Genomic DNA, 21,820 nt, shown 5'->3' with positions numbered 1-21,820 from the left:
CAAATGGCATAACTGTTTTCCTCTACGGAATTAGAACTACCAACATCCAATGATAATTTGTGTGTAACTTCTGGTCTTTGACATTGAAGAAGGATTATATTGAGACCAAAGAGTTTGATTTCTTATACATGATAGATTTCTCATACTTAATTTTTTTTTTTGGTAAGTAAGAGATAGGTATCATATAAGTTTCAATTTGACAGCATGAAGATTTACTGTTTAGAGAGAAACAACTTCTAGATTTCTCAGTTAAGGACCTGAAGAGGTATCAGTTTAATGGGAATTGTGTTGAACTCGCAGCTGACAGTGTCAAGTAAATTAGTAAAGAAAGTCTGAAATCATTTTGATCTTGGCCTTCTTTGGCACGTTTTACTGTCAAGTTGAAAATTGCCATGTTCCAGTATGCATTTTGTCAGGTCAATGGAAGGGACAACATCTTTTGTAGGAGATGTCTGAAAATTACTGTTTCACTGGGAAGCATTAGTTTGCAACTTATGTCAATATATTGAATATGTGCATTCTTCAAGTATGGAGGCAACCTTATGTGGGGAAGCATTTTTGTTTCTTCAGTTCCAAACACGTAACATGTACAAGAGCTTTCTGCTTCTTGTGTGATCCTAGTTCTGGATGACATGACTGATTTTGCTTCTCTGAGTGTGTTGCAATTCGTTGGTCTTACTTATTTTCCGAAGAGTTGGCGTGCGTTGAGTCTAATTGATCGTCTTTCTTCTTTCTTTCTTTCTTTTTCCTGAAATCTAGGCACTGCAATCTCTAACAATCAAATATGGAGTTTTCCAATCAGTTTATACTTACTGGAAAGACAAGGTACGCATCCCTCACCAATTTATTATGTTTGATTTAATGACACCATTTTATGTAGTGTAATTTGATGACGACAAAGTAGATGTGATTCCAGTTGGAGAGATCATCAAAGTTGGTATTGAAACAGATACTTGTATGCATACAAGAAACATCTACGAAGTTCCTCTCCACTTATTCTTATATTAGCATGATCATTTGTGGCCATTGTAATCAGTAAGTCTACAGATGAATCTGTCCTGTTAAACTTCAGATCATGTTTTATTATCAGCAGCTGTATGCAATAGGTTCTAGTGTAATCCTCTATCAACAAAAATTTAAGTTTGGATCATTTGGGATGGCTGAAATTATGTATCTTAAATAGTTGTGGATGGATATGATAGAAAAGACCCAATTTACTGGACATATAGAGTTCTAACAAGTTGTGTTGTTCAAACATCTATAAATCTTTTTTCTGTGTGGTTATATGACTTAACACTTATAATTTTCTTTATATTTTTTAACTTCCTATTCAATTCTAAATATGGTGGACTTTATATGCACAATAAGAGCTCTTTTATTGATACGTTTCTTGATATCTCAATGATTATTCAGTTAGTTACCGAAATGCAAAGGGCTTCAAATACTTGATCAATGGGTGTTATCATATATTTTTTTTTTATCAGCATTGGTGGAATCTTAGTAAATTGGTATATTATATATATTAAAGATGAATTCTCACACATCTTTTTTTTATTGGGAATTTGCATTTCTTGTCTATCAGCGGGAACGGTGGCAGAAGCCTATTCTTCGGCGTTTGCAGGTCAAGTTTTAATTTCTGTATTTGTAGTCCAAATATAAGTAATTGCATTGGTGTTACGCGCAGTACATATATGGTTCGTCAAGCAATTGTCTTTGCCTTCCATAATCTCATCAGTTTGTTCTGTAGAAAAAATGCAGGGATAAGGTTCTCCTCCCCGAAATTTCTCTGATGGTTTTATCATTTGAATTTTAATCTTCGGACTGACTCATCAGGAAAAAAAGAGAGATATCCTGATATATTAGCCTTTTAAAGTCAAAGATTCCATTTTTGAATTTATGTTGATAAATGACCGCCACCCTTTCTACTGATGGTTTTTAAATATCTCTTCAGCCTTATATAGTATTGTGATTCGGTGGTCATATAATGATAATGAGACTTCTTGGGTCATGTCTTAGGTTGGTAAATCTGGTGACATAAGATTATGGGCTTATTTCTTCATATACAATCCAGCAAATTGCTCACTGTGCTCGTTGTTCATTTTTCATTGTGATCTCCTGTTTTTCCCATTTCAACTGAAAGTATTGTTCAAATGATTGCTGACATATTCTCAATCAATCACACGTTTTTGCATCTGTTTCCCCATTTGATCAATATTTTCGTGTAACAAATCTCACATGAAATATTGCTGCATCCTCACTCCTAATTGCACCAACTTTCTTTAACATGTGATTGGTTATATCATTCCTAATGAAAAGATTTCACATTCCTTTTCTTTATTTCGTTTTGGTGGATTTTCATATATGCACCTTCGTCAGAGAATAATGGTATTTAAAGTCGGTGTTCCATTTTGTGACTCCATCAGTTACAAGTGATTACATTCTGACTGCCTTTTCAACCTTCATTCGTGCAGCCTCCTCCACCTGTTAGTGATACCAATCCATATAATGTATTTAGGCCAAGGGAGAAGGCTCACAGGCTTCACACAAGGAGGGTATGTGACTCTGGTTACTTTAACCTAATCTTCTTGTTAAAATTATCGCCCTTGATGATTTGTTATGATGTATTTTATTTTCTTCCCTTTTTCTGTCATAGATGCAAAGGAGGGAAAACAATGTGCAGTCATTTGAAAAGCTTCGCCAGGTGAGCGTGGAGTTACAGATGGAGTTCTTAATTCGTTTCTTCTGTGTTCTGACAACTAGAAACAAAAAACAAACAATTGCCAAACAGGGCTTTCATTTGTGGTTGTTTTATCGTGTCCTTGCCCCTTATTGGCCCAGGCCACTCTGTTATGACGATCTTGCTCAGCATCTTTCTTAGTCTGCTGGCAACCCGTATTATAAACATTTTGCACAACCAGCTGACCTTTCTTTTATCACCCTCATTTCCTTCATTCTACACTTTTAGTAGTTGTAGACAATAAATTTGCGTTGAGAAAATAAAATCAAGACCAAAGGTATCGCAACAATTGTAGTATTTGATTTCGAATATTTGAGTGTACAATCTCTATGAATCCTCTGATTCTTCCTTCCAATAGTAAATAAATTCAAGGGCCTTTGAGCTTGATCTTGAATCTATATTTGTTTCCACGAACGATGATCTTGTTCTTGAGCTTGAGCTTGAGCTTGACTGCTTGAACTTGATCTTGATTCGTTCTTCGTTCTTGAGCTTGAACTTGAACTTGATTGCTTGAAGCTTGAAACTTGTAGAGAAATTTGCGGCGTTTGATCCACGAGCTCTTTTTTTTTTCTTGTTATAACTTCTGATCCCTTTTCTGGGTTATGAAGACCCCTATTTATAGTTGTGGGAGGGAAGAGTTGTGATAAGAACAAACTCTTTCCGACCAATCAAATTGAAGTGTGACATGGCCGCATTTGATTGGCCAGAACATGTCACTTGCACACGTCGTGCAATTTCATTGGCCTTTCAGTGTGACTGGGCATGCCTTGTCATTTTGACACGTGGCATGATCCTATTGGCTCTTCCGCTTGACTTGGTCCGTCACGTCATTTGACACGTGGCACCAAACTGGGTCTCTAGAAAGATGACATCTTGGGCTTAATGAAGTGGGCTCATCACTTTAACCCAATTTAAATGGGCTAACCCAATGGATTAAATAAATAGCCCAATGGATTAAGACTTATTTATTTAATCCATATTTATTGAACTTATATAATTAGGTCAATTATATTAGCCCATAATATTTATTTGGACCAATATATCTTGAATTTAAAATATAATCCAAATTACTTATTGAATTTAAATTCAATAAATTTTGTATGCCTACAAATGCCCCCCTCAGTGGGACATTCAATAAATCAAACGGTTCCTAATTTCGACCAAACAATAGTTTGATTCACAAATGACGATCTTTTGCTAGGTGACACTCCTCATAACCGCCCATTGTACCTGGTTGGCTATATGCGCGATGAAAAGGTAAATCGAATTTTGGTTGATGGAGGATCCTCAGTGAACATTTTGCCAATCCACACTGTGAAAGAACTTGGTATTCCCATGAACGAACTCTCAGAAAGTCGTGTGATGATCCAAGGATTCAACCAAGGGGGGCAAAGAGCCATAGGCGCGATCAGGCTGGAAATCACCATTGAAAATATGCAATCAAGTGCATGGCTACATGTGATCGATGCAAAGACTTCATACAACATCTTGCTTGGAAGGACTTGGATACATGAGAACAAAGTGGTTCCATCTACCTACCATCAATGTTTGAAATATTATGAGGGTGAAGTCGAGAAGAAGATAGTTGCTGATGATGAGTCATTCACCGAAGCTGAGTCACACTTCGCCGATGCAAAGTTCTACTTGAAGAACCGCATTGTGAAGGAGCTAAAATTTGATGGTGGCATGAAAAGCAAGAATGACGAGCCCATAACTAAAAGAGCTGAGGTGACTATTGGTAAAGCCAAAGCTGTTACTGAGGAGGTACACGCCAATGTGAATAAATCTCATAAAGAGGGGTATTGCGTCTTATGGAAAGAAAGTAAGTCTCGCGCTCCAATATGTCCCTAAAAGGAAGAAAGACGAGGGCGAATCATATAATCTCCAAACCAAGACGCTACGGGAGTTAACTCTTCCGGTAAAACGAATTGAGGCAGTAAAGTTGTCCTCAACGCCGCTTGCAGGATTTGTAGCCCAAAATCGTTTGCAGAATATGGCACTCCCTACAAAGCAAATAGATGAAGGTTTTGATCCTAACGCTTACAAGCTATTTGAAAAAGCTGGATACAATCCCAATGAGTCATCAAAGTTAGGGAAGCTCCCATCAGAAGCTGCAACGAGGAAACCACGTGAAGGTCTGGGATACAAGCAACCGTCACCAGTGCGCATCTCAATAAGAAGGGCGAGTAGCAATTATATCAGTGTAGAAGACGAATCTGCCGCTTCTAACAAGCCTTCTGTCTTTGATCGGCTTGGAAAATCAACTGTGAGAACTTCCATATTTGAGAGATTGGGTCCATTAAAGAAGGGGAATAAGTTCCAGAGAAATTATTGAAATACAAGAATACCCGTTTCACCCAAAATTCACAAGATCTCTAAAGATTTCCAAAGTTTGGTTCCTTCTAGAATGAAGCGACAAACAAAAGTCATGGTTTCGTGTGATGAAGTATTGAAGGTGAAGCCATACACTGTGGTCTACACTAAAGAACGTAATGAAGACGAAGAAAGTGTGGGTTCTTCGTATCATGTTACTACACAAGGCGAGCATGGTGTTTTATCTCTAATGAAGGATGACGAGAAAGTGGACGATGTTTCACCATGTTATCACATATCTTTCAACGATGGGGACCCTCAAGAAGATGAAGACGCAAATGATGCTCCTCCAGAACTTGAAGAAGGGGTGAAGGCAACGATTGATGCCTTAAAAGAAGTTAACCTTGGCACTGATGAAGAACCAAGACCCACCTACCTAAGTGCTTTACTAGAAGTTGATGAAGAAAGCACTTATATTGAGTTACTCAAGGAGTTCAGGGACGTCTTCGCTTGGAGTTACAAAGAGATGCCTAGCTTGGACCCGAAAGTAGCAGTCCATCACCTTGCAGTCAAAAATTGTGCTCGCCCTGTTAAACAAGCTCAAAGACGTTTTAGGCCAGACTTGATTCCCTTGATTGAACTGAAGTTACCAAACTCATCGAAGCTGGCTTTATTCACGAAGTTAAATACCCAACATGGGTTTCAAGTATTGTCCCTGTAAGGAAGAAGAATTGCCAGATTCGAGTATGCGTTGACTTTAGAGATCTCAACAATGCATGTCCGAAAGATGAATTTCCGCTTCCTATTCCAGAGCTGATGATCGATGCTACTACTGGTTACGAGGCAATGTTTTTCATGGACGGTTCGTCGGGCTATAACCAAATACGCATGGCACCAAAAGATGAAGAGCTTACTGCATTCCGTACCCAAAAGGGTATTTATTGCTACAAGGTAATGCCTTTTGGCTTGAAGAACATTGGTGCTACTTACCAAAGGGCTATGCAGAATATTTTCGACGATCTTCTCCACAAGAATGTCGAATGCTATGCTGATGACTTGGTGGTGAAATCAAGAGAGAAGGGCGACCACATGAAAGACTTGAGGATGGTATTTGATTTCTCCGGAGGTACCAACTTAGGATGAATCCATTGAAATGTGCCTTTGGAGTTACTTCTGGAAAGTTCCTTGGTTTCATTGTCCGACATCGAGGGATCGAAATTGATCAAGCCAAAGTGAATGCCATTTTGAAAATGCCTGAGCCTCGAGATATCCATGAATTGAAAAGTTTGCAAGGAAAGCTAGCATACCTTAGAAGATTCATATCAAACCTGGTTGGGAGGTGCCAACCATTTAGTTGCCTCATGAAGAAAGGCATTCCTTTCAAGTGGGACCAAGCTTGTAGCAATGCCTTCGAAAGTATCAAAACCTACTTGATGAAGCCTCCAGTTTTAGCAGCTCCTATACTTAGAAAGCCATTGATACTATACATTGCGGCTGAAAGCCATTGATACTATACATTGCAGCGCAGGAAAGGTCTGTTGGAGCACTGTTGGCCCAAGAAAATAGTGAGGGCAAAGAAAACTCTCTTTACTACTTGAGCAGGATGATGACACCAAACGAGTTGAATTATTCGCCAATTGAGAAGTTGTGTTTGGCGCTAGTCTTCTCAATTCAAAAATTGAAGCACTACTTTCAAGCTCATGTTGTCCGTCTTGTTTCTAAAGCAAATCCGATCAAGTTCGTGATGTCAAAACCTGTCCTTAGTGATCGACTAGCGAGATAGTACCTCCAATTTCAACAATTTGAGATTTTGTACATCCCTCAAAAGGCTGTAAAAGGACAAGCATTGGCAGACTTCTTGGCAGATCATCCGATACCTGATGGATGGGAGCTAATTGATGAACTACCTAATGAGGACGCAATGGTCGTTGAAGTTCAACCTCCATGGAAGAAGTACTTTGATGGTGCTGCGCATCGTGGGGGAGCTGGGGCTGGCGTAGTATTTGTCACTCCCCAAGGTAAAGTCTTGCCCAACTCCTTCACCTTGACACAACTCTGTTCCAATAATGTTGCTGAGTATCAAACATTAATACTTGGGCTTGAAATGGCTGTTGATATGAAGCAATTGCAATTGCAAGTCTTTGGTGACTCTCAGTTAGTGGTCAATCAGCTTTTAGGTAGTTACGAGGTCAAGAAGCCTAAACTACGCCCATATCATGATTACGCTAAAAAGTTAATGGGATGGCTCGGTGATATGACTATTCAGCATGTGCAAAGGAAAGAAAATAAGAAGGCGGATGCTTTAGCTGCCCTAGCTTCATCTTTAACCCTGCCTGATCAAGTGCAAGTTACTGTCTGCCAAAAATGGGTAGTACCGCTGCCAAATGAGGCTGAAGGTGAAGAAAATGAACTCAAGCATCTTGTTGATGTTTCTGAAGTCGAGAAAGAAGAATGGAGACAATCCATTATCGACTACTTGTGCTGTGGGATACTTTCAGAAAATCCGCAGAGAAAAACTGAAATCCGTCGTCGTGCACCTCGCTTCCTTTACTACAAAGATACCCTATACAGAAGATCAGTCGAGGGAGTACTCTTGCGATGCTAGGGGAAGATGAAGCACTCCAAGCTTTGAAAGAAACGCATTCTGGGGTATGTGGGTCACACCAGTCTGGACCAAAGCTCCACTTCCATATAAAAAGAATGGGATACTATTGGCCAACGATGGTAAAAGATTGCTTGGACTATGCTTGAAGACGCAAGGCTTGTCAATTCCATGCGAATTTTATTCATCAACCTCCTGAAGTGTTGCACCCGACTGTTGCATCCTGGCCGTTTGACGCTTGGGGATTGGATGTTGTTGGATCACTACCAAAGTCCTCTGGTGGGCACCTATACATTCTGGCTGCAACCGATTACTTCTCAAAATGGGCTGAAGCTGTTACTCTCAAGGAGGTAAAGAAGGAAAATATTGTAAATTTCATCTGAGTAAACATTATTTATCGCTTTGGCATTCCTCGCTGCATAATAACGGATAATGGAAAGCCATTCGATAATAGGTTGATGAACAAGATTTATGATCTCTTCGGCTTCAAGCAACGTAACTTTTCGATGTACAATGCTGCCGCCAATGGTCTAGCTGAGGCATTCAACAAAACTCTATGCAACTTGCTAAAGAAAGTCGTCTCCAAATCCAAATGAGATTGGAATGACCGTATGGAAGAAAATCTATGGGCATATAGGACGACTCACCGCACGCCAACACAAGCGACTCCTTATTCATTGGTTTATGGAGTCGAAGCCGTCTTGCCACTTGAGCGTCAAATACCTTCATTACGACTGGCTATTCAAGAAGGGATCACTGATGAAGAAAATGCTCGACTTCGATTAGCAGAGTTGGAGGCTCTTGATGAGAAGAGGTTGGGAGCTCAACAGAGTCTTGAATGTTATCAAGCTCGATTGTCTCGCGCCTTCAATAAAAGAGTTCGCCCGAGATCCTTTCAAGTAGGAGATCAAGTCCTTGCCGTACGAAGACCCATAATTACTTCCCATAAACCTGTAGGGAAGTTCACTTCAAAATGGGATGGGCCATATGTCGTACAAGAAGCTTATTCAAGTGGGGCTTACAAGCTGGTTGATGCAGATGGTATGAGAATCTATCAATAGCAAGTTTTTGAAGAAGTATTATCCTTGAAGTTACAACGCTCCTTGACACATGAGCCTAAACTGCATGTTACTAAACTCCTGGCCCACATGAGTCTAAACTGTGTACGACCCCCTATAAAAAAAAAAGTTCGCTAGGTTGAAAACTTTGAAAGAGGCGACCTAGGCAAAAGTTAGGACGTAAAAAATTAAAAAAAAAAAAGTCCGCTAGATTGAAAACTTCGAAAGAGGCGGCCTAGGCAAAAGTTAGGACATAAAAAAAATCACCCAGTCTGAACTACGGTATGACTTGATCCTCTTCGCCGAGGTACGTAGGCAGCTTAGAGTTTCATTCTAAGTTCAGTTGCATAAGTCCAAAAGATACATATTGCCCCAATTGTTGTTCGAATGAAGTATGAAGGAATGTAAGATCAAGCTGAAATGCCATCCTCCCGTTGAACTTTGATCTTATTTGATTTAAAGGGGGAAACCCTCCATGGTAAATTGATTTCTTCAATGGGCCGATTTTAGGAGGATGTCAAGTATTTGTATTGAAGTCCAGGGATTCTTATGTCTTCAGGTTCTCCAAACCTTAAGTTTGTTGGTCTCCAAGTCCACCCTCTGCCTTTCAAAAAAAGAGGAAGTGAAGAGAGGCGTCAAAAGGAAACACAAGTATAAGGAAAAGATTGCTTGGTACAACGTTTCAAATTCGGTGAGACTTGAACCCAAGATATTTGTGAGAATATAGCTCTTAAATTTCGATTGACGGCAAGTAAGACATCTTCCGATCTTGAGGCTTCTATACCAAGATATGAATTTTTTGGTGAGACTGCGCAAATCTGGAATTGATAGCGTGGTGCAAGATAATTTCAAGATATTATCTGGGACGATTCTGAAGTTGTTTGATTGAGAATTTTGGATATGTTCTAAGTCTTGAAGTCTAGTTTTCTTGAAATCAAACGGTTTGCAATTTCGATATTTCTACACCGAGATATGAATTTTTTGGTGAGACTGCACAAATCTGGAATTGATAGCGTGGTGCAATATAAAGTTGATTTCAAAATATTATCTGGGACGATTCTGAAGTTGTTTGATTGAGAATTTTGGATATGTTCTAGTTCTTGAAGTCTAGTTTTCTTGAAATCAAACGGTTTGCAATTTTGATATTTCTACACCGAGATATGAATTTATTTTTTGGTTAGACTGCTCAAATCTGAAATTTTCAACACGGTGAAATCTAAAGTTGGTTTCAAAATATTATCCAGCGCGATTCTAAAGGTTTTTGATTCTAAGTATTGGATATATTTTAGATATTAAAGTCATCAAACGGTTCATTATTTGGACTCTCCTACGACAAGATATGAATCTTTTGTTACAAGCGCGTAAAGCTGGAAATTATGCGACTAAGATAAAAGTCGGACAATGTAAAGCAAAAGAGAAGCTGAAATATTTAAGCCCTCGAAGTCTCCAAGTTGAAGTTTTCAAGTCCGTCGGTATTCAAGTTAAAGTCCCCAAGTTGAAATCTTCAATTCCGTCGGTCTTCAAGTTGAAGTCTTCAAATTCGCCGATCTTCAAGTTGAATTATTTAGGCCCTCCAAGTCTCAAAGTTGAAGTCTTTAAGTTCGTCGGTCTTCAAGTTTCAATCTTCAAATTCGCCGATCTTAAAGTTGAATTGTTTAAGCCCTCCGAATCTTTGAGTTGAAGTCTGCAAAGTCCGCCAAATCTTCAAAGTTCTCCAATTGTTCAAGTCGATGTCGTCTTCAAGTTGAAGCTTTATAACTTTTCAATCTTAAGGTGGACATATAAATCCCTTTGCACCTTAAGTTGGCCTCTTCGTGAGTTTGTCCTTAAAAGGAACTATAACTTTTCAATCTTAAGGTGGACATATGAGTCCCTTTGCACCTTAAGTTGGCCTCGCCGATAGTCGGGTTGCTTTGAGAGTAATCTCTCCGATAGTTGGGCCACATTGAGAGTAATTTCTCTGATAGTCATGCCATTTTGAGAGTAATCTCTCCGATAGTCGAGCCACATTGAGAGTAATCTCTCCGATAATCGGGCCATTTGAGAGTAATCTCTCCGATAGTCGAGCCACATTGAGAGTAATCTCTCCGATAGTCGGGTCGGGATGGGTACTCATCCCTTCACACGCTAAGACCGCTTTCTTCATGCGTGGATCATCTTGTTGAACAAAAACATATCTTTCTCGCTTGACCTACAAAAAGAAAAAAAAGACAACGAAACAAGAAAAGCACAAGAAAAGAAGAAAAAGAAATTACCTCAAATACTAGCACTTTCCGATCGTTAAAGAAACGAACTCAAGAGCAGCTTGAAGATGCCGATAGCTGATTGATACTCAAAATATATGAGAATATGGGGTTTATATAGATTCTTCAAAGTGGCTGTGGGAAAATAAATGCCGATGTGGGATGGTTGTAATCGAACTCCAAAAAGAATTCATATTGTAAGAATCATTCTCCTATTTGGGCAAGGTTACTGTGAGGCTGTGATTTATTTATGCCATGCCAAGCAAAGCTATCAAAGCTATTATACTGCCAATGGGATTCTAGCCATCCCATTTTGAAGTGAACTTCCCTACAGGGGAAGTAATTACGGGTCTTTGTACGGCAAGGACTTGATCTCCTACTTGAAAGGATCTCGGGCGAACTCTTTTATTGAAGGCGCGAGACAATCGAGCTTGATAACATTCAAGACTCTGTTGAGCTCCCAACCTCTTCTCATCAAGAGCCTCCAACTCTGCTAATCGAAGTCGAGCATTTTCTTCATCAGTGATCCCTTCTTGAATAGCCAGTCGTAATGAAGGTATTTGACGCTCAAGTGACAAGACGGCTTCGACTCCATAAACTAGTGAATAAGAAGTCGCTTGTGTTGGCGTGCGGTGAGTCGTCCTATATGCCCATAGAGCTTCTTCCATACGGTCATTCCAATCTCATTTGGATTTGGAGACGACTTTCTTTAGCAAGTTGCATAGAGTTTTGTTGAATGCCTCAGCTAGACCATTGGCGGCAACATTGTACATCGAAAAGTTATGTTGCTTGAAGCCGAAGAGATCATAAATCTTGTTCATCAACCTATTATCGAATGGCTTTCCATTATCCGTTATTATGTAGCGAGGAATGCCAAAGCGATAAATAATGTTTACTCGGATGAAATTTACAATATTTTCCTTCTTTACTTCCTTGAGAGTAACAGCTTCAGCCCATTTTGAGAAGTAGTCGGTTGAAGCCAGAATGTATAGGTGCCCACCAGAGGACTTTGGTAGTGGTCCAACAACATCCAATCCCCAAGCGTCAAACGGCCAGGATGCAACAGTCGGGTGCAACACTTTAGGAGGTTGATGAATAAAATTCGCATGGAATTTACAAGCCTTGTGTCTTCGAGCATAGTCCAAGCAATCTTTTACCATCGTTGGCCAATAGTATCCCATTCTTTTTATAAGTGGAGCTTTGGTCCAGACTGGTGTGACCCACATACCCCAGAATGCGCTTCTTGCAAAGCTTGGAGTGCTTCATCTTCCCCTAAGCATCGCAAGAGTACTCCCTCGAATGATCTTCTGTATAGGTATCTTTGTAGTCAAGGAAGCGAGGTGCACGACGACGGATTTCAGTTCTTCTCTGCGGATTTTCTGAAAGTATCCCATAGCACAAGTAATCGATAGTGGATTGTCTCCATTCTTCTTTCTCGACTTCAGAAATAGCAACAAAATGCTTGAGTTCATTTTCTTCCCCTTCAGCCTCATTTGGCAACGGTACTACCCATTTTTGGCAGATAGTAACTTGCGCTTGATCAGGCAGGGTTAAAGATGAAGCTAAGGCAGCTAAAGCATTCGCCTTCTTATTTTCTTTCCTTTGCACATGCTGAATAGTCATATCACCGAGCCATCCCATTAACTTTTTAGCGTAATCATGATATGGGTGTAGTTTAGGCTTCTTGACCTCGTAACTACCTAAAATTTGATTGACCACTAATTGAGAGTCACCAAAGACTTGCAATTGCAATTGCTTCATATCAACAACCATTTCAAGCCTAAGTATTAATGTTTGATACTCAGCAACATTGTTGGAACAGAGTTGTGTCAAGGTGAAGGAGTAGGGCAAGACTTCACCTTGGGGAGTGACAAATACTATGCCAGCCCTAGCTCCCCCACGATGCGCAACACCATCAAAGTACATCTTCCATGGAGGTTGAACTTCAACGACCATTGCGTCCTCATTAGGTAGTTCATCAATTAGTTCCCAGTCATCAGGTATCGGATGATCTGCCAAGAAGTCTGCCAATGCTTGTCCTTTTACAGCCTTTTGAGAGATGTACAAAATCTCAAATTGTTGAAATTGGAGGTACTATCTCGCTAGTCGATCACTAAGGAAAGGTTTTGATATCACGAACTTGATCGGATTTGCTTTAGAAACAAGACGGACAACATGAGCTTGAAAGTAGTGCTTCAACTTTTGAATTGAGAAGACTAGCGCCAAACACAACTTCTCAATTGGCGAATAATTCAACTCGTTTGGTGTCATCATCTTGCTCAAGTAGTAAAGAGAGTTTTCTTTCCCCTCATTATTTTCTTGGGCCAACAGTGCTCCAACAGGCTTTCAGCCGCAATGTATAGTATCAATGGCTTTCTAAGTATAGGAGCTGCTAAAACTGGAGGCTTCATCAAGTAGGTTTTGATACTTTCGAAGGCATTGCTACAAGCTTGGTCCCACTCGAAAGGAACGCCTTTCTTCATGAGGCGACTAAACGGTTGGCACCTCCCAGCCATGTTTGATATGAATCTTCAAAGGTATGCTAGTTTTCCTTATAGACTTTTCAATTCATGGATATCTCGAGGCTCAGGCATTTTCAAAATGGCATCCACTTTGGCTTGATCAATTTCGATCCCTCGATGTCGGACAATGAAACCAAGGAACTTTCCAAAAGCAACTCCAAAGGCACATTTCAATGGATTCATCCTAAGTTGGTATCTCCGGAGCAATTCAAATACCATCCTCAAGTCTTTCATGTGATTGCCCTTCTCTCTTGATTTCACCACCAAGTCATCAACATAGCATTCGACATTCTTATGGAGTAGATCATCGAAAATATTCTGCATAGCCCTTTGGTAAGTAGCCCAACGTTCTTCAAGCCAAAAGGCATTACCTTGTAGCAATAAATACCCTTTGGGGTACGGAATGCAGTAAGCTCTTCATCCTTTGGTGCCATGTGTATTTGGTTATAGCCTGATGAACCGTCCATAAATGACATTGTCTCGTACCCAGTAGTAGCATCGATCATCAGTTCTAGAATGGGAAGCGGGAACTCATCTTTCGGACACGCATTGTTAAGATCCCTAAAGTCAATGCACACTCGAATCTGGCCATTTTTCTTCCTTACAAGGACAATACTTGAAATCCATGTTGGGTACTTAACTTCACGAATAAAGCCAGCTTCGATGAGTTTGTTAACTTCTGTTTCAATCAAGGGAACCAAGTCCGGCCTAAAACGCCTTTGAGCTTGTTTAACAGGACGAGCACCATTTTTGACTGCAAGGTGATGGACTGCTACTTTCGGGTCCAAGCTAGGCATCTCTTTGTAACTCCAAGCAAATACATCCCTGAACTCTTTGAGTAATTCAATATAAGTGCTCTCTTCGTCAGCTTTAAGTAAAGCACTTAGGTAGGTGGGTCTTGGTTCTTTATCGGTGCCAAGGTTAACTTCTCTTAAGGCATCAACTGTCGTCTTCACTCCTTCAAGTTCAGGTGGAGCATCTTTCGCATCTTCATCTTCTTGAGGGTCCCCATCATTGAAGGATATGTGATAACACGGCGAAACATCCTCCAATTCCGCATTATCTTCCATCGAAAATGGAATGCCATTCTTGATTTGTCCAGTAACATGATACGGAGAACCTACACTTTCTTCGTCTTCATCACGTTCCTTAGTATAGACCACAGTATATGGCTTTACCTTCAGTACTTCTTTACATGAAACCACAAGTTTTGTTTGCCGCCTCATTCTAGAAGGAACCAAACTTTGGAAATCCTTAGAGATCTCCTGGATTTTGGGTGAAGCGGGTGTTCTTATGCTTTGAAAATTTCTCCGGAACTTGTTCCCCTTCTTTAGTGGACCCAATCTTTCAAACACCGAGGTCCTCACAGGTGATTTTCCAAGTCGATCAAGGACAAAAGGCTTGTTAGAAGCGGTTGATTCATCTTCTACAGTGATATCGTTGTTGCTCGCCCTTCTTATTGAGATGCGCACTGCTGACGGTTGCTTGTATCCCAAACCTTCACGTGGTTGCCTCGTTGCAGCTTCCGATGGGAGCTTCCCTAACTTTGACGGGTCATTGGGATTGTATCCAGCTTTTGCAAATAGCTTGTAAGCGTTAGGGTCAAAACCTTCATCTGTTCGCTTTGTAGGGAGTGCCATATTCTGCAAACGATTTTGGGCTACAAACCCTGCAAGTGGCATTGAGGACGACTTTACTGCCTCAATTCGTTTGACCGGAAGAGTTAACTCCTTTAGCATGTTGGCTTGGCGATTAGATGATTCACTTTCATCTTTCTTCCTTTTAGGGATATATTGGAGTGCCGGACTTACTTTCTTGCCACAAGACGTAACATTCCCTCTATAAGACTTATTAGCGTTGGGTTGTACCTCCTTACTAGCAGCTTTGGCTTCACCAGTAGTCACCTCTTCTATTTTAGTTGAGGGCTCTTTATTCTTGCTTTTCATGCCATCATCAGCTTTCAGCTCCTTCACAATGCGGTTCTTCAAGTAGAACTTTGCATCGGCAAAGTGTGACTCAGCCTCGGTGAATGGCTTATCATCAGCAACTACCGTCTTCTCGACTTCACCCTCGTAGTATTTTAAACATTGATGGTAGGTAGATGGAACTACTTTATTCTCATGTACCCAAGGCCTCCCAAGCAAAACATTGTATGAAGTCCTCGCGTCGATCACATGCAGCCATGCACTTGATTGCATATCTTCAATAGTGATTCCCAGCCTGATCGTGCCTATGGCTCTTTCCCCCCTTGGTTGAATCCTTGGATCATCACACGACTTTCTGAGAGTTCGTTCATGGGAATACCAAGTTCTTTCACAGTGTGGATTGGCAAAATGTTCACTGAGGATCCTCCATCAACCAAAATCCGATTTACCCTTTCATCGCGCATATAGCCAACCAGGTATAATGGGCGGTTATGAGGAGTGTCACCTAGCAAAAGATCGTCATTTGTGAACGTGACCTTTTCCTCACAAGCATTAACTTCTTGAGGAGTGGACTCGATGGGCTTTTCTGAAGATGGTGCCAACTGTAGGTCATCACTCTTTTCTTCCCCTTTGTCAGCATGGCAACAAGAGGCATCAATGCCCTCATGGGAAATCTTCGTGCGGAACCAACTTGGTAAAAGCTCCTCCAAGGTCACTGGATTTCGTGGCTTTTGAGAATGGTGCATCTTCACTTTTGCTTTCTTCAAATGCCTAACTGGATTCTTTTTCGTTGGTCTTTTTACCATCATCTTCCTTGTTGGTTGTTCTATTGATTCTTTTCGTGGGCTCCTTTTGTGGTGCCTACGACGAGTCACTAATGTCCAACCTTCATCATCATCGGGTTGATTGACTTCAGCTCTGTCGCTCTCCAGTAATTCTTCATCTTTACTTTCTTTAAAACCACATAAGTCGTCCGGACTGAATGAGCCAAAGGTGATAGAGACTTGGTTTGCACTTGCTTTCTCATCTTCAAGCACAATCTTCTTTTCGCGAGCCAAATCCATGACTTTATCCTTGAAGACAAAGCACTTCTCCAGAGGGTGGCTTATAAGTCGGTGATATTTGCAGTAGTTTGGGTCATTTGTTTTCCCAGCTTCATTTGGTCGCTTCATCTCCGGAAGCTCAATGAGATTTAACTCAAGGAGTTCTTCGAAAATGGCTGGCACATCAGAATCCAGGAATGGGTACTCTTTTTCCTACATTTCTTTTAGAGTCAACTTTCCACTTGGCTTGTCTTGAAAAGAAGTGGATTTCATACTCTGCTTCTTGCTCACCTTCGTCGTGAACTTCATAAGAGACGTATTGACATTCATAGCTTCTTTGCTTTCAGACTTGGGTACGAACTTGTCCCACTTCCTGACTTCTTGCTTGTCATTCGCATTGCGAGGTTCATAGATGGGTAGCCTTTCGTTTCCAGCGGAGGCCATGCTCAATTCCATGTCGTGGGCACGAGTTGCAAGTTCTTCAAATGTGCTAGGCTTGATACCTTGCAAGATGTAGCGCAATCCCCAATGCATGCCTTGGATGCACATCTCTATGCCTGAAGCTTCACTAAGCCTGTCTTTGCAGTTGAGGCTTGCATTCCTCCAACAATTGATAAAGTCGATAACTAGTTCCCCTTTTCGTTGACGAGTATTTGTAAGCTCTATCATACTCACCGTGCGTCTTGTGCTATAAAAGCGATTGAGGAATTCTTGCTCTCGTTGATCCCAGCTGTCGATAGATCCAGCCTCGAGGTCCGGGTACCAGTCAAAAGCATTTCGTTTTAGCGAGCGGACAAACTGCTTGATGAGGTAATCTCCATAAGTCCCAGCATTGTTGCACGTCTCCACGAAGTGCGCAACATGTTGCTTTGGGTTACCTTTACCATCAAACTGTTGAAACTTCGGAGGTTGATAGCCAGCAGGCATCTTCAACATATCGACCCTTGCAGTGTACGACTTTGCATATGTAAGGGAGGATTTGGCAGCAACTTCATATTCGTTCTTAATGGTTCCTTCGATGAACTCCTTCAGTTGTTCGATTGGAATCATTCCTTCAGATGAGACAGGGATAGCCTTAGTGGATGCTGCTTGTCTTGGGGAGAGTCACTCTCTAGAACTTCTGGGAGCTTGCCGGGTGCATGGGTAGATTTTTCTTCCATCAAGATTCCCACCCTGTCTGTTAGCTTGTCAATTTTAGCCTCTTGATTTTGCATGCATTTTGTCAAGCCAGCGATTGCTTCCGTCAGGTTTGCCAACTACTCCTCCATAGATGAAGAGTTTGTCACCATGGCTTGCATGATTGTCGTGGATGACGGAGAGTAGCATGGATTTTCACACAGATTGATCCTTGATTGGCTCACGCTATGTGGTGTAAGTGGGGTGGATCCATCGCTTGAAGCATCATCATCTTCCTTCACAGCAGAGTGCTTGGAGCCGGAGAGGTCAAGCAGAGTAAGAGTTTTCTTGATCTTTTGAGCAACATCGCTTCCTCCTTCAGATGCGTTTGTGGAAGATCTTGCTCCTTTTGAGGATGAAGATCCGAAAACAGGGGTTGATGCAGACGACACTTGGGGTGCTTGTTGTCCTAAAGAGCTTGCTTTGCTCCTCGTAACTGGTTCGAAGCTTCCAAAGGTGACATCGAGGATGCTTTCCACATCAGCATAGAACCTGGAGTTAGCAGCCTTGGTGGATGTTGATCTGGAGTTGATTTTCTTCGAAGCCATTTCAATGTTCTTGAACTTTGGTGATTGAAAGGTTGAGATGAGAGGTAGAGATTGTCCCACTGGGCGTGCCAGAATTTGTAGACAATAAATTTGGGTCGAGAAAATAAAATCAAGACCAAAAGTATCGCAATAATCGTAGTATTTGATTTCGAATATTTGAGTGTACAATCTCTATGAATCCTCTGATTCTTCCTTCCAATAGTAAATAAATTCAAGGGTCTTTGAGCTTGATCTTGAATCTATATTTGTTTCCACGAACGATGATCTTGTTCTTGAGTTTGAGCTTGACTGCTTGAACTTGATCTTGATTCGTTCTTGAGCTTGAACTTGATTGCTTGAAGCTTGAAACTTGTAGAGAAATTTGCGGCGTTTGATCCACGAGCTCTTTTTTTTTTCTTGTTATAACTTCTGGTCCCTTTTCTGGGTTATGAAGACCCCTATTTATAGTTGTGGGAGGGAAGAGTTGTGATAAGAACAAACTCTTTCCAACCAATCAAATTGAAGTGTGACATGACCGCATTTGATTGGCCAGAACATGTCACTTGCACACGTGGCGCGATTTCATTGGTCTTTTAGTGTGATTGGGTATGCCTTGTCATTTTGACACGTGGCATGATCCTATTGGCTCTTCCGCTTGACTTGGTCCGCCACGTCATTTGACACGTGGCACCAAACTGGGCCTCTAGAAAGATGACATCTTGGGCTTAATGAAGTGCTCATCACTTTAACCCAATTTAAATGGGCTAGCCCAATGGATTAAGACTTATTTATTTAATCCATATTTATTGGACTTATATAATTAGGTCAATTATATTAGCCCATAATATTTATTTGGACCAATATATCTTGAATTTAAAATATAATCCAAATTATTTATTGAATTTAAATTCAATAAATTTTGTTTGCCTACAGTAGTATCATCCATTCCATCTTCAACTTCTGCATGATTTGAACATGGTATTGCAACACCAAGCCAGATAATCACGTTTTTTGTGTTTCAACCTCCCTGTTTTCAGTAATGGATTTGAACATCTTTTTAAGATGGTGAGATTTTAAGTTGCACATTGTAGGTCATTCTTGCCTATGTTCTTGGTGCCCTCATTTGGCGTCATTGCTTATTTGATATAAATTCTCTCAAAAATGATTTTCTCGTGATATAAAAATAACGAACTAGGAAACAAAAGCTGTTGCCCTACATGATTTCCTCTAGCACGCCTCCCATATACTTGGTAAGAGGGATAAACTGCATCGCGTGCATGGGCTCTGCTGTTTACAGATGAACAGATATCGTTTCTCATCCAGGGGTCTGCTGTCTACAGATGAACAGATATTGTGTCAACTTCTTTTTCAAATTGAATTGTAATGTAAAGAATCTTACATGACTCAAAATTCTGCAGGTCAGGCGCAACCTTGACCAATCAAAGACCATTCTTGAGGCTCTCATTAAGGTTTGTCTTTCTTAGCTTATTGCAACGTTAGACTTACAAAAGAACAATTGCAATGTGAAGATATGGAGAGCATGTTCTTTTGTCATTGTAAGCTGGTTACCACAAAATGAAGAAATTACAGTCCTATAGAAAGTCAATCTATCTGATCGCCCAATCAGCGTTTTCAACTCCTTTCATGTGATTATATGCAGAGAGAGGAGAAGAAACGAGAGGTTGTGGAGAGTGAGGTTAGTCTTCAGAGACTTCAAATGAAACACAAGGTATGTGGAGTATGGTATTATCTTCTTAAACCTTTGCAACTTTTACGCTAGTGATACCTACTTGCAGATGTGATATTGCTATTTGACAATCCATAATTTAATTACTTTTGTCGCGTCACAACAGTAGACAACATTTTATGAAGTGTGCCTGCTCTCTGTTTAATAATCATTGATTTCTGAGTTATATGAAATTGAGAGTTTATTAGATTATATGTGCTGCTATGGATTAACCCAGTACTGGAGAAGAACATTTCAGTAATCCATTAAAAGTTTGTACTACCAATAGGCTGGAAATAAACCATTTTGGATAGGTTAAAGTGGAGTAACTCTTTATGGAAGTAGTATCGTTAATGATGGGGTAGATCGTTCTTAGCTAACTGCCCTTTTGTCAACTGCCATATTACCATGGCCTCTTCAATTCAATGTCTTTTAGCACCATAACTGCTTCTCCGCTCTTCATGGTATAAGTTCTCTGAAGTCATTTATGTGGAATGTGGTTTGATTCTGAATTGATAGTAAGACTTTTCGGTTTTCAGAATGAAATTGAACTTTTTGAGGACACGTTGACTCTGCCTGGATTTCCTTCCTTCCCAAGTAAGGAGGTTGGTTCAAGTGAGGAGGAATACATTGACTCGGATGACGCCGCTATTAGCCGCCCACATGCTCAGACTGCTGTCTCACCCCATCTTCTCTTCTCTGACTCAAAGCCGGTAATGGCTTCTGCTGGAAGCATGAGGCGCGGGCAAGGGTTAAAAAGGCGATATGTCCCATATGGAGGGCTCCACAAATTGGTGCGTCCCTACTCTTTAGTAAATTTATTCCTTTTTTACTCTCTCCTCTATAGTCATCCATATGTTTGTATATGATTTACACGTATTCCTTTTCACATAAGCACAACACAACATAGAAGATAATGCAGTTGTAGTACTAAACTAATTATCAGACTTCGCTCTTATGGGTTTGATGTAGGATCCAAATGAGCCACTTCTCCTGTTCACTAGACCTCTTGATCCAGAGAAAATGGTAGCTGCAGGTATTTTACCTCCAGATTCGTCAATGGGAAATGGTCTGGCTGCACGCACATTTAACTCTCGTGGAAGGATTGGCCGAGGTGGCAGAATAGTGTTTGATAGATGGAGCCCACTTATGCATACTCCAATTGATTGTGGTGATGCTTTATATGTACCACCAAAGGGCCGGCATTCTGCTCATCCCTGATGTAATCAACCCTTCCCAGGCTTCATTTGTCCGTCCAGGCTAAGTTTGTATGCCTGCGGTAACCGTAAGGGGGACGCTCAAGACATGAGGGAGATGACTCCGTGGGTGATTGTCCAAGGGTTGAGCCTGCTGCAGGATATATTCTTGTCATTGTTTCTTTTCTTAGTTAAAGAATGGAAAGCATCCGCCCCGCTTGTAGATTTTTGTCCAAGAGGATAGGTAAACAGAAAGCTTTTTTCTCTACTCCTGCAGTCTCCTACTTAGATAATGCATGCTTCTACTGTAAATAAAAATGAAATGATGAATGTAACCGGGGTTGGTCTTACATTGTAAAAAGAATCATTGCCTTTATCTTCTCATTTTTTGTTTCACTTTATGATTCGACCTTGTATAGTTAGGCGTGGCCAGTGTTGAAAATTGAAATCTGTCTTCATGGTGCAGCTGAGACAAATCAAATTATCTTGTGATTATTTGTCTGTAATTTTTTGACACAATTTAACAAAAGTGGTAAAACAGTCTAGTAAGTCACGATATTCTCTTACATTAGAAAATGTTTCCTATTAGACGTACCCTCACACAAGTGAGACAGTAACTATCTTTTGCTTACCATATATATAAAAAAAAAAGGAAACTAAGATGGATTGTCATCTATGATGACTTTTATAAATTTTCATCCTGTTATGTTAGTACGAGTAAATGATATCAATCTTTTTGGTAAATTATATGC

The 21,820-nt window shown here is 40.5% G+C and overlaps 1 protein-coding gene across 2 annotated transcripts in view; it reads left to right on the top strand.

Annotated features, from left to right (window-relative positions):
• LOC104230000 (uncharacterized) overlaps positions 1-21,466 on the top strand; it is a 33,219-nt gene extending 11,753 nt beyond the window's left edge. For both annotated transcript variants that reach the window (XM_070168326.1, XM_070168325.1), the window contains exons 6-13: positions 760-825; positions 1,583-1,621; positions 2,472-2,552; positions 2,654-2,701; positions 19,565-19,615; positions 19,807-19,875; positions 20,412-20,666; positions 20,845-21,466. In XM_070168326.1, the coding sequence (XP_070024427.1) occupies positions 760-825; positions 1,583-1,621; positions 2,472-2,552; positions 2,654-2,701; positions 19,565-19,615; positions 19,807-19,875; positions 20,412-20,666; positions 20,845-21,093 (858 nt within the window). In that variant the 3' untranslated portion in view covers positions 21,094-21,466. The remainder of the gene's footprint in view (positions 1-759; positions 826-1,582; positions 1,622-2,471; positions 2,553-2,653; positions 2,702-19,564; positions 19,616-19,806; positions 19,876-20,411; positions 20,667-20,844) is intronic.
• Positions 21,467-21,820: the final 354 nt, after the last annotated feature.

The sequence above is a fragment of the Nicotiana sylvestris genome, chromosome 2, assembly GCF_000393655.2.
Source record: "Nicotiana sylvestris chromosome 2, ASM39365v2, whole genome shotgun sequence".
NCBI lineage: Eukaryota > Viridiplantae > Streptophyta > Magnoliopsida > Solanales > Solanaceae > Nicotiana > Nicotiana sylvestris.
This window is presented reverse-complemented; position numbering and strand designations above follow the sequence as displayed.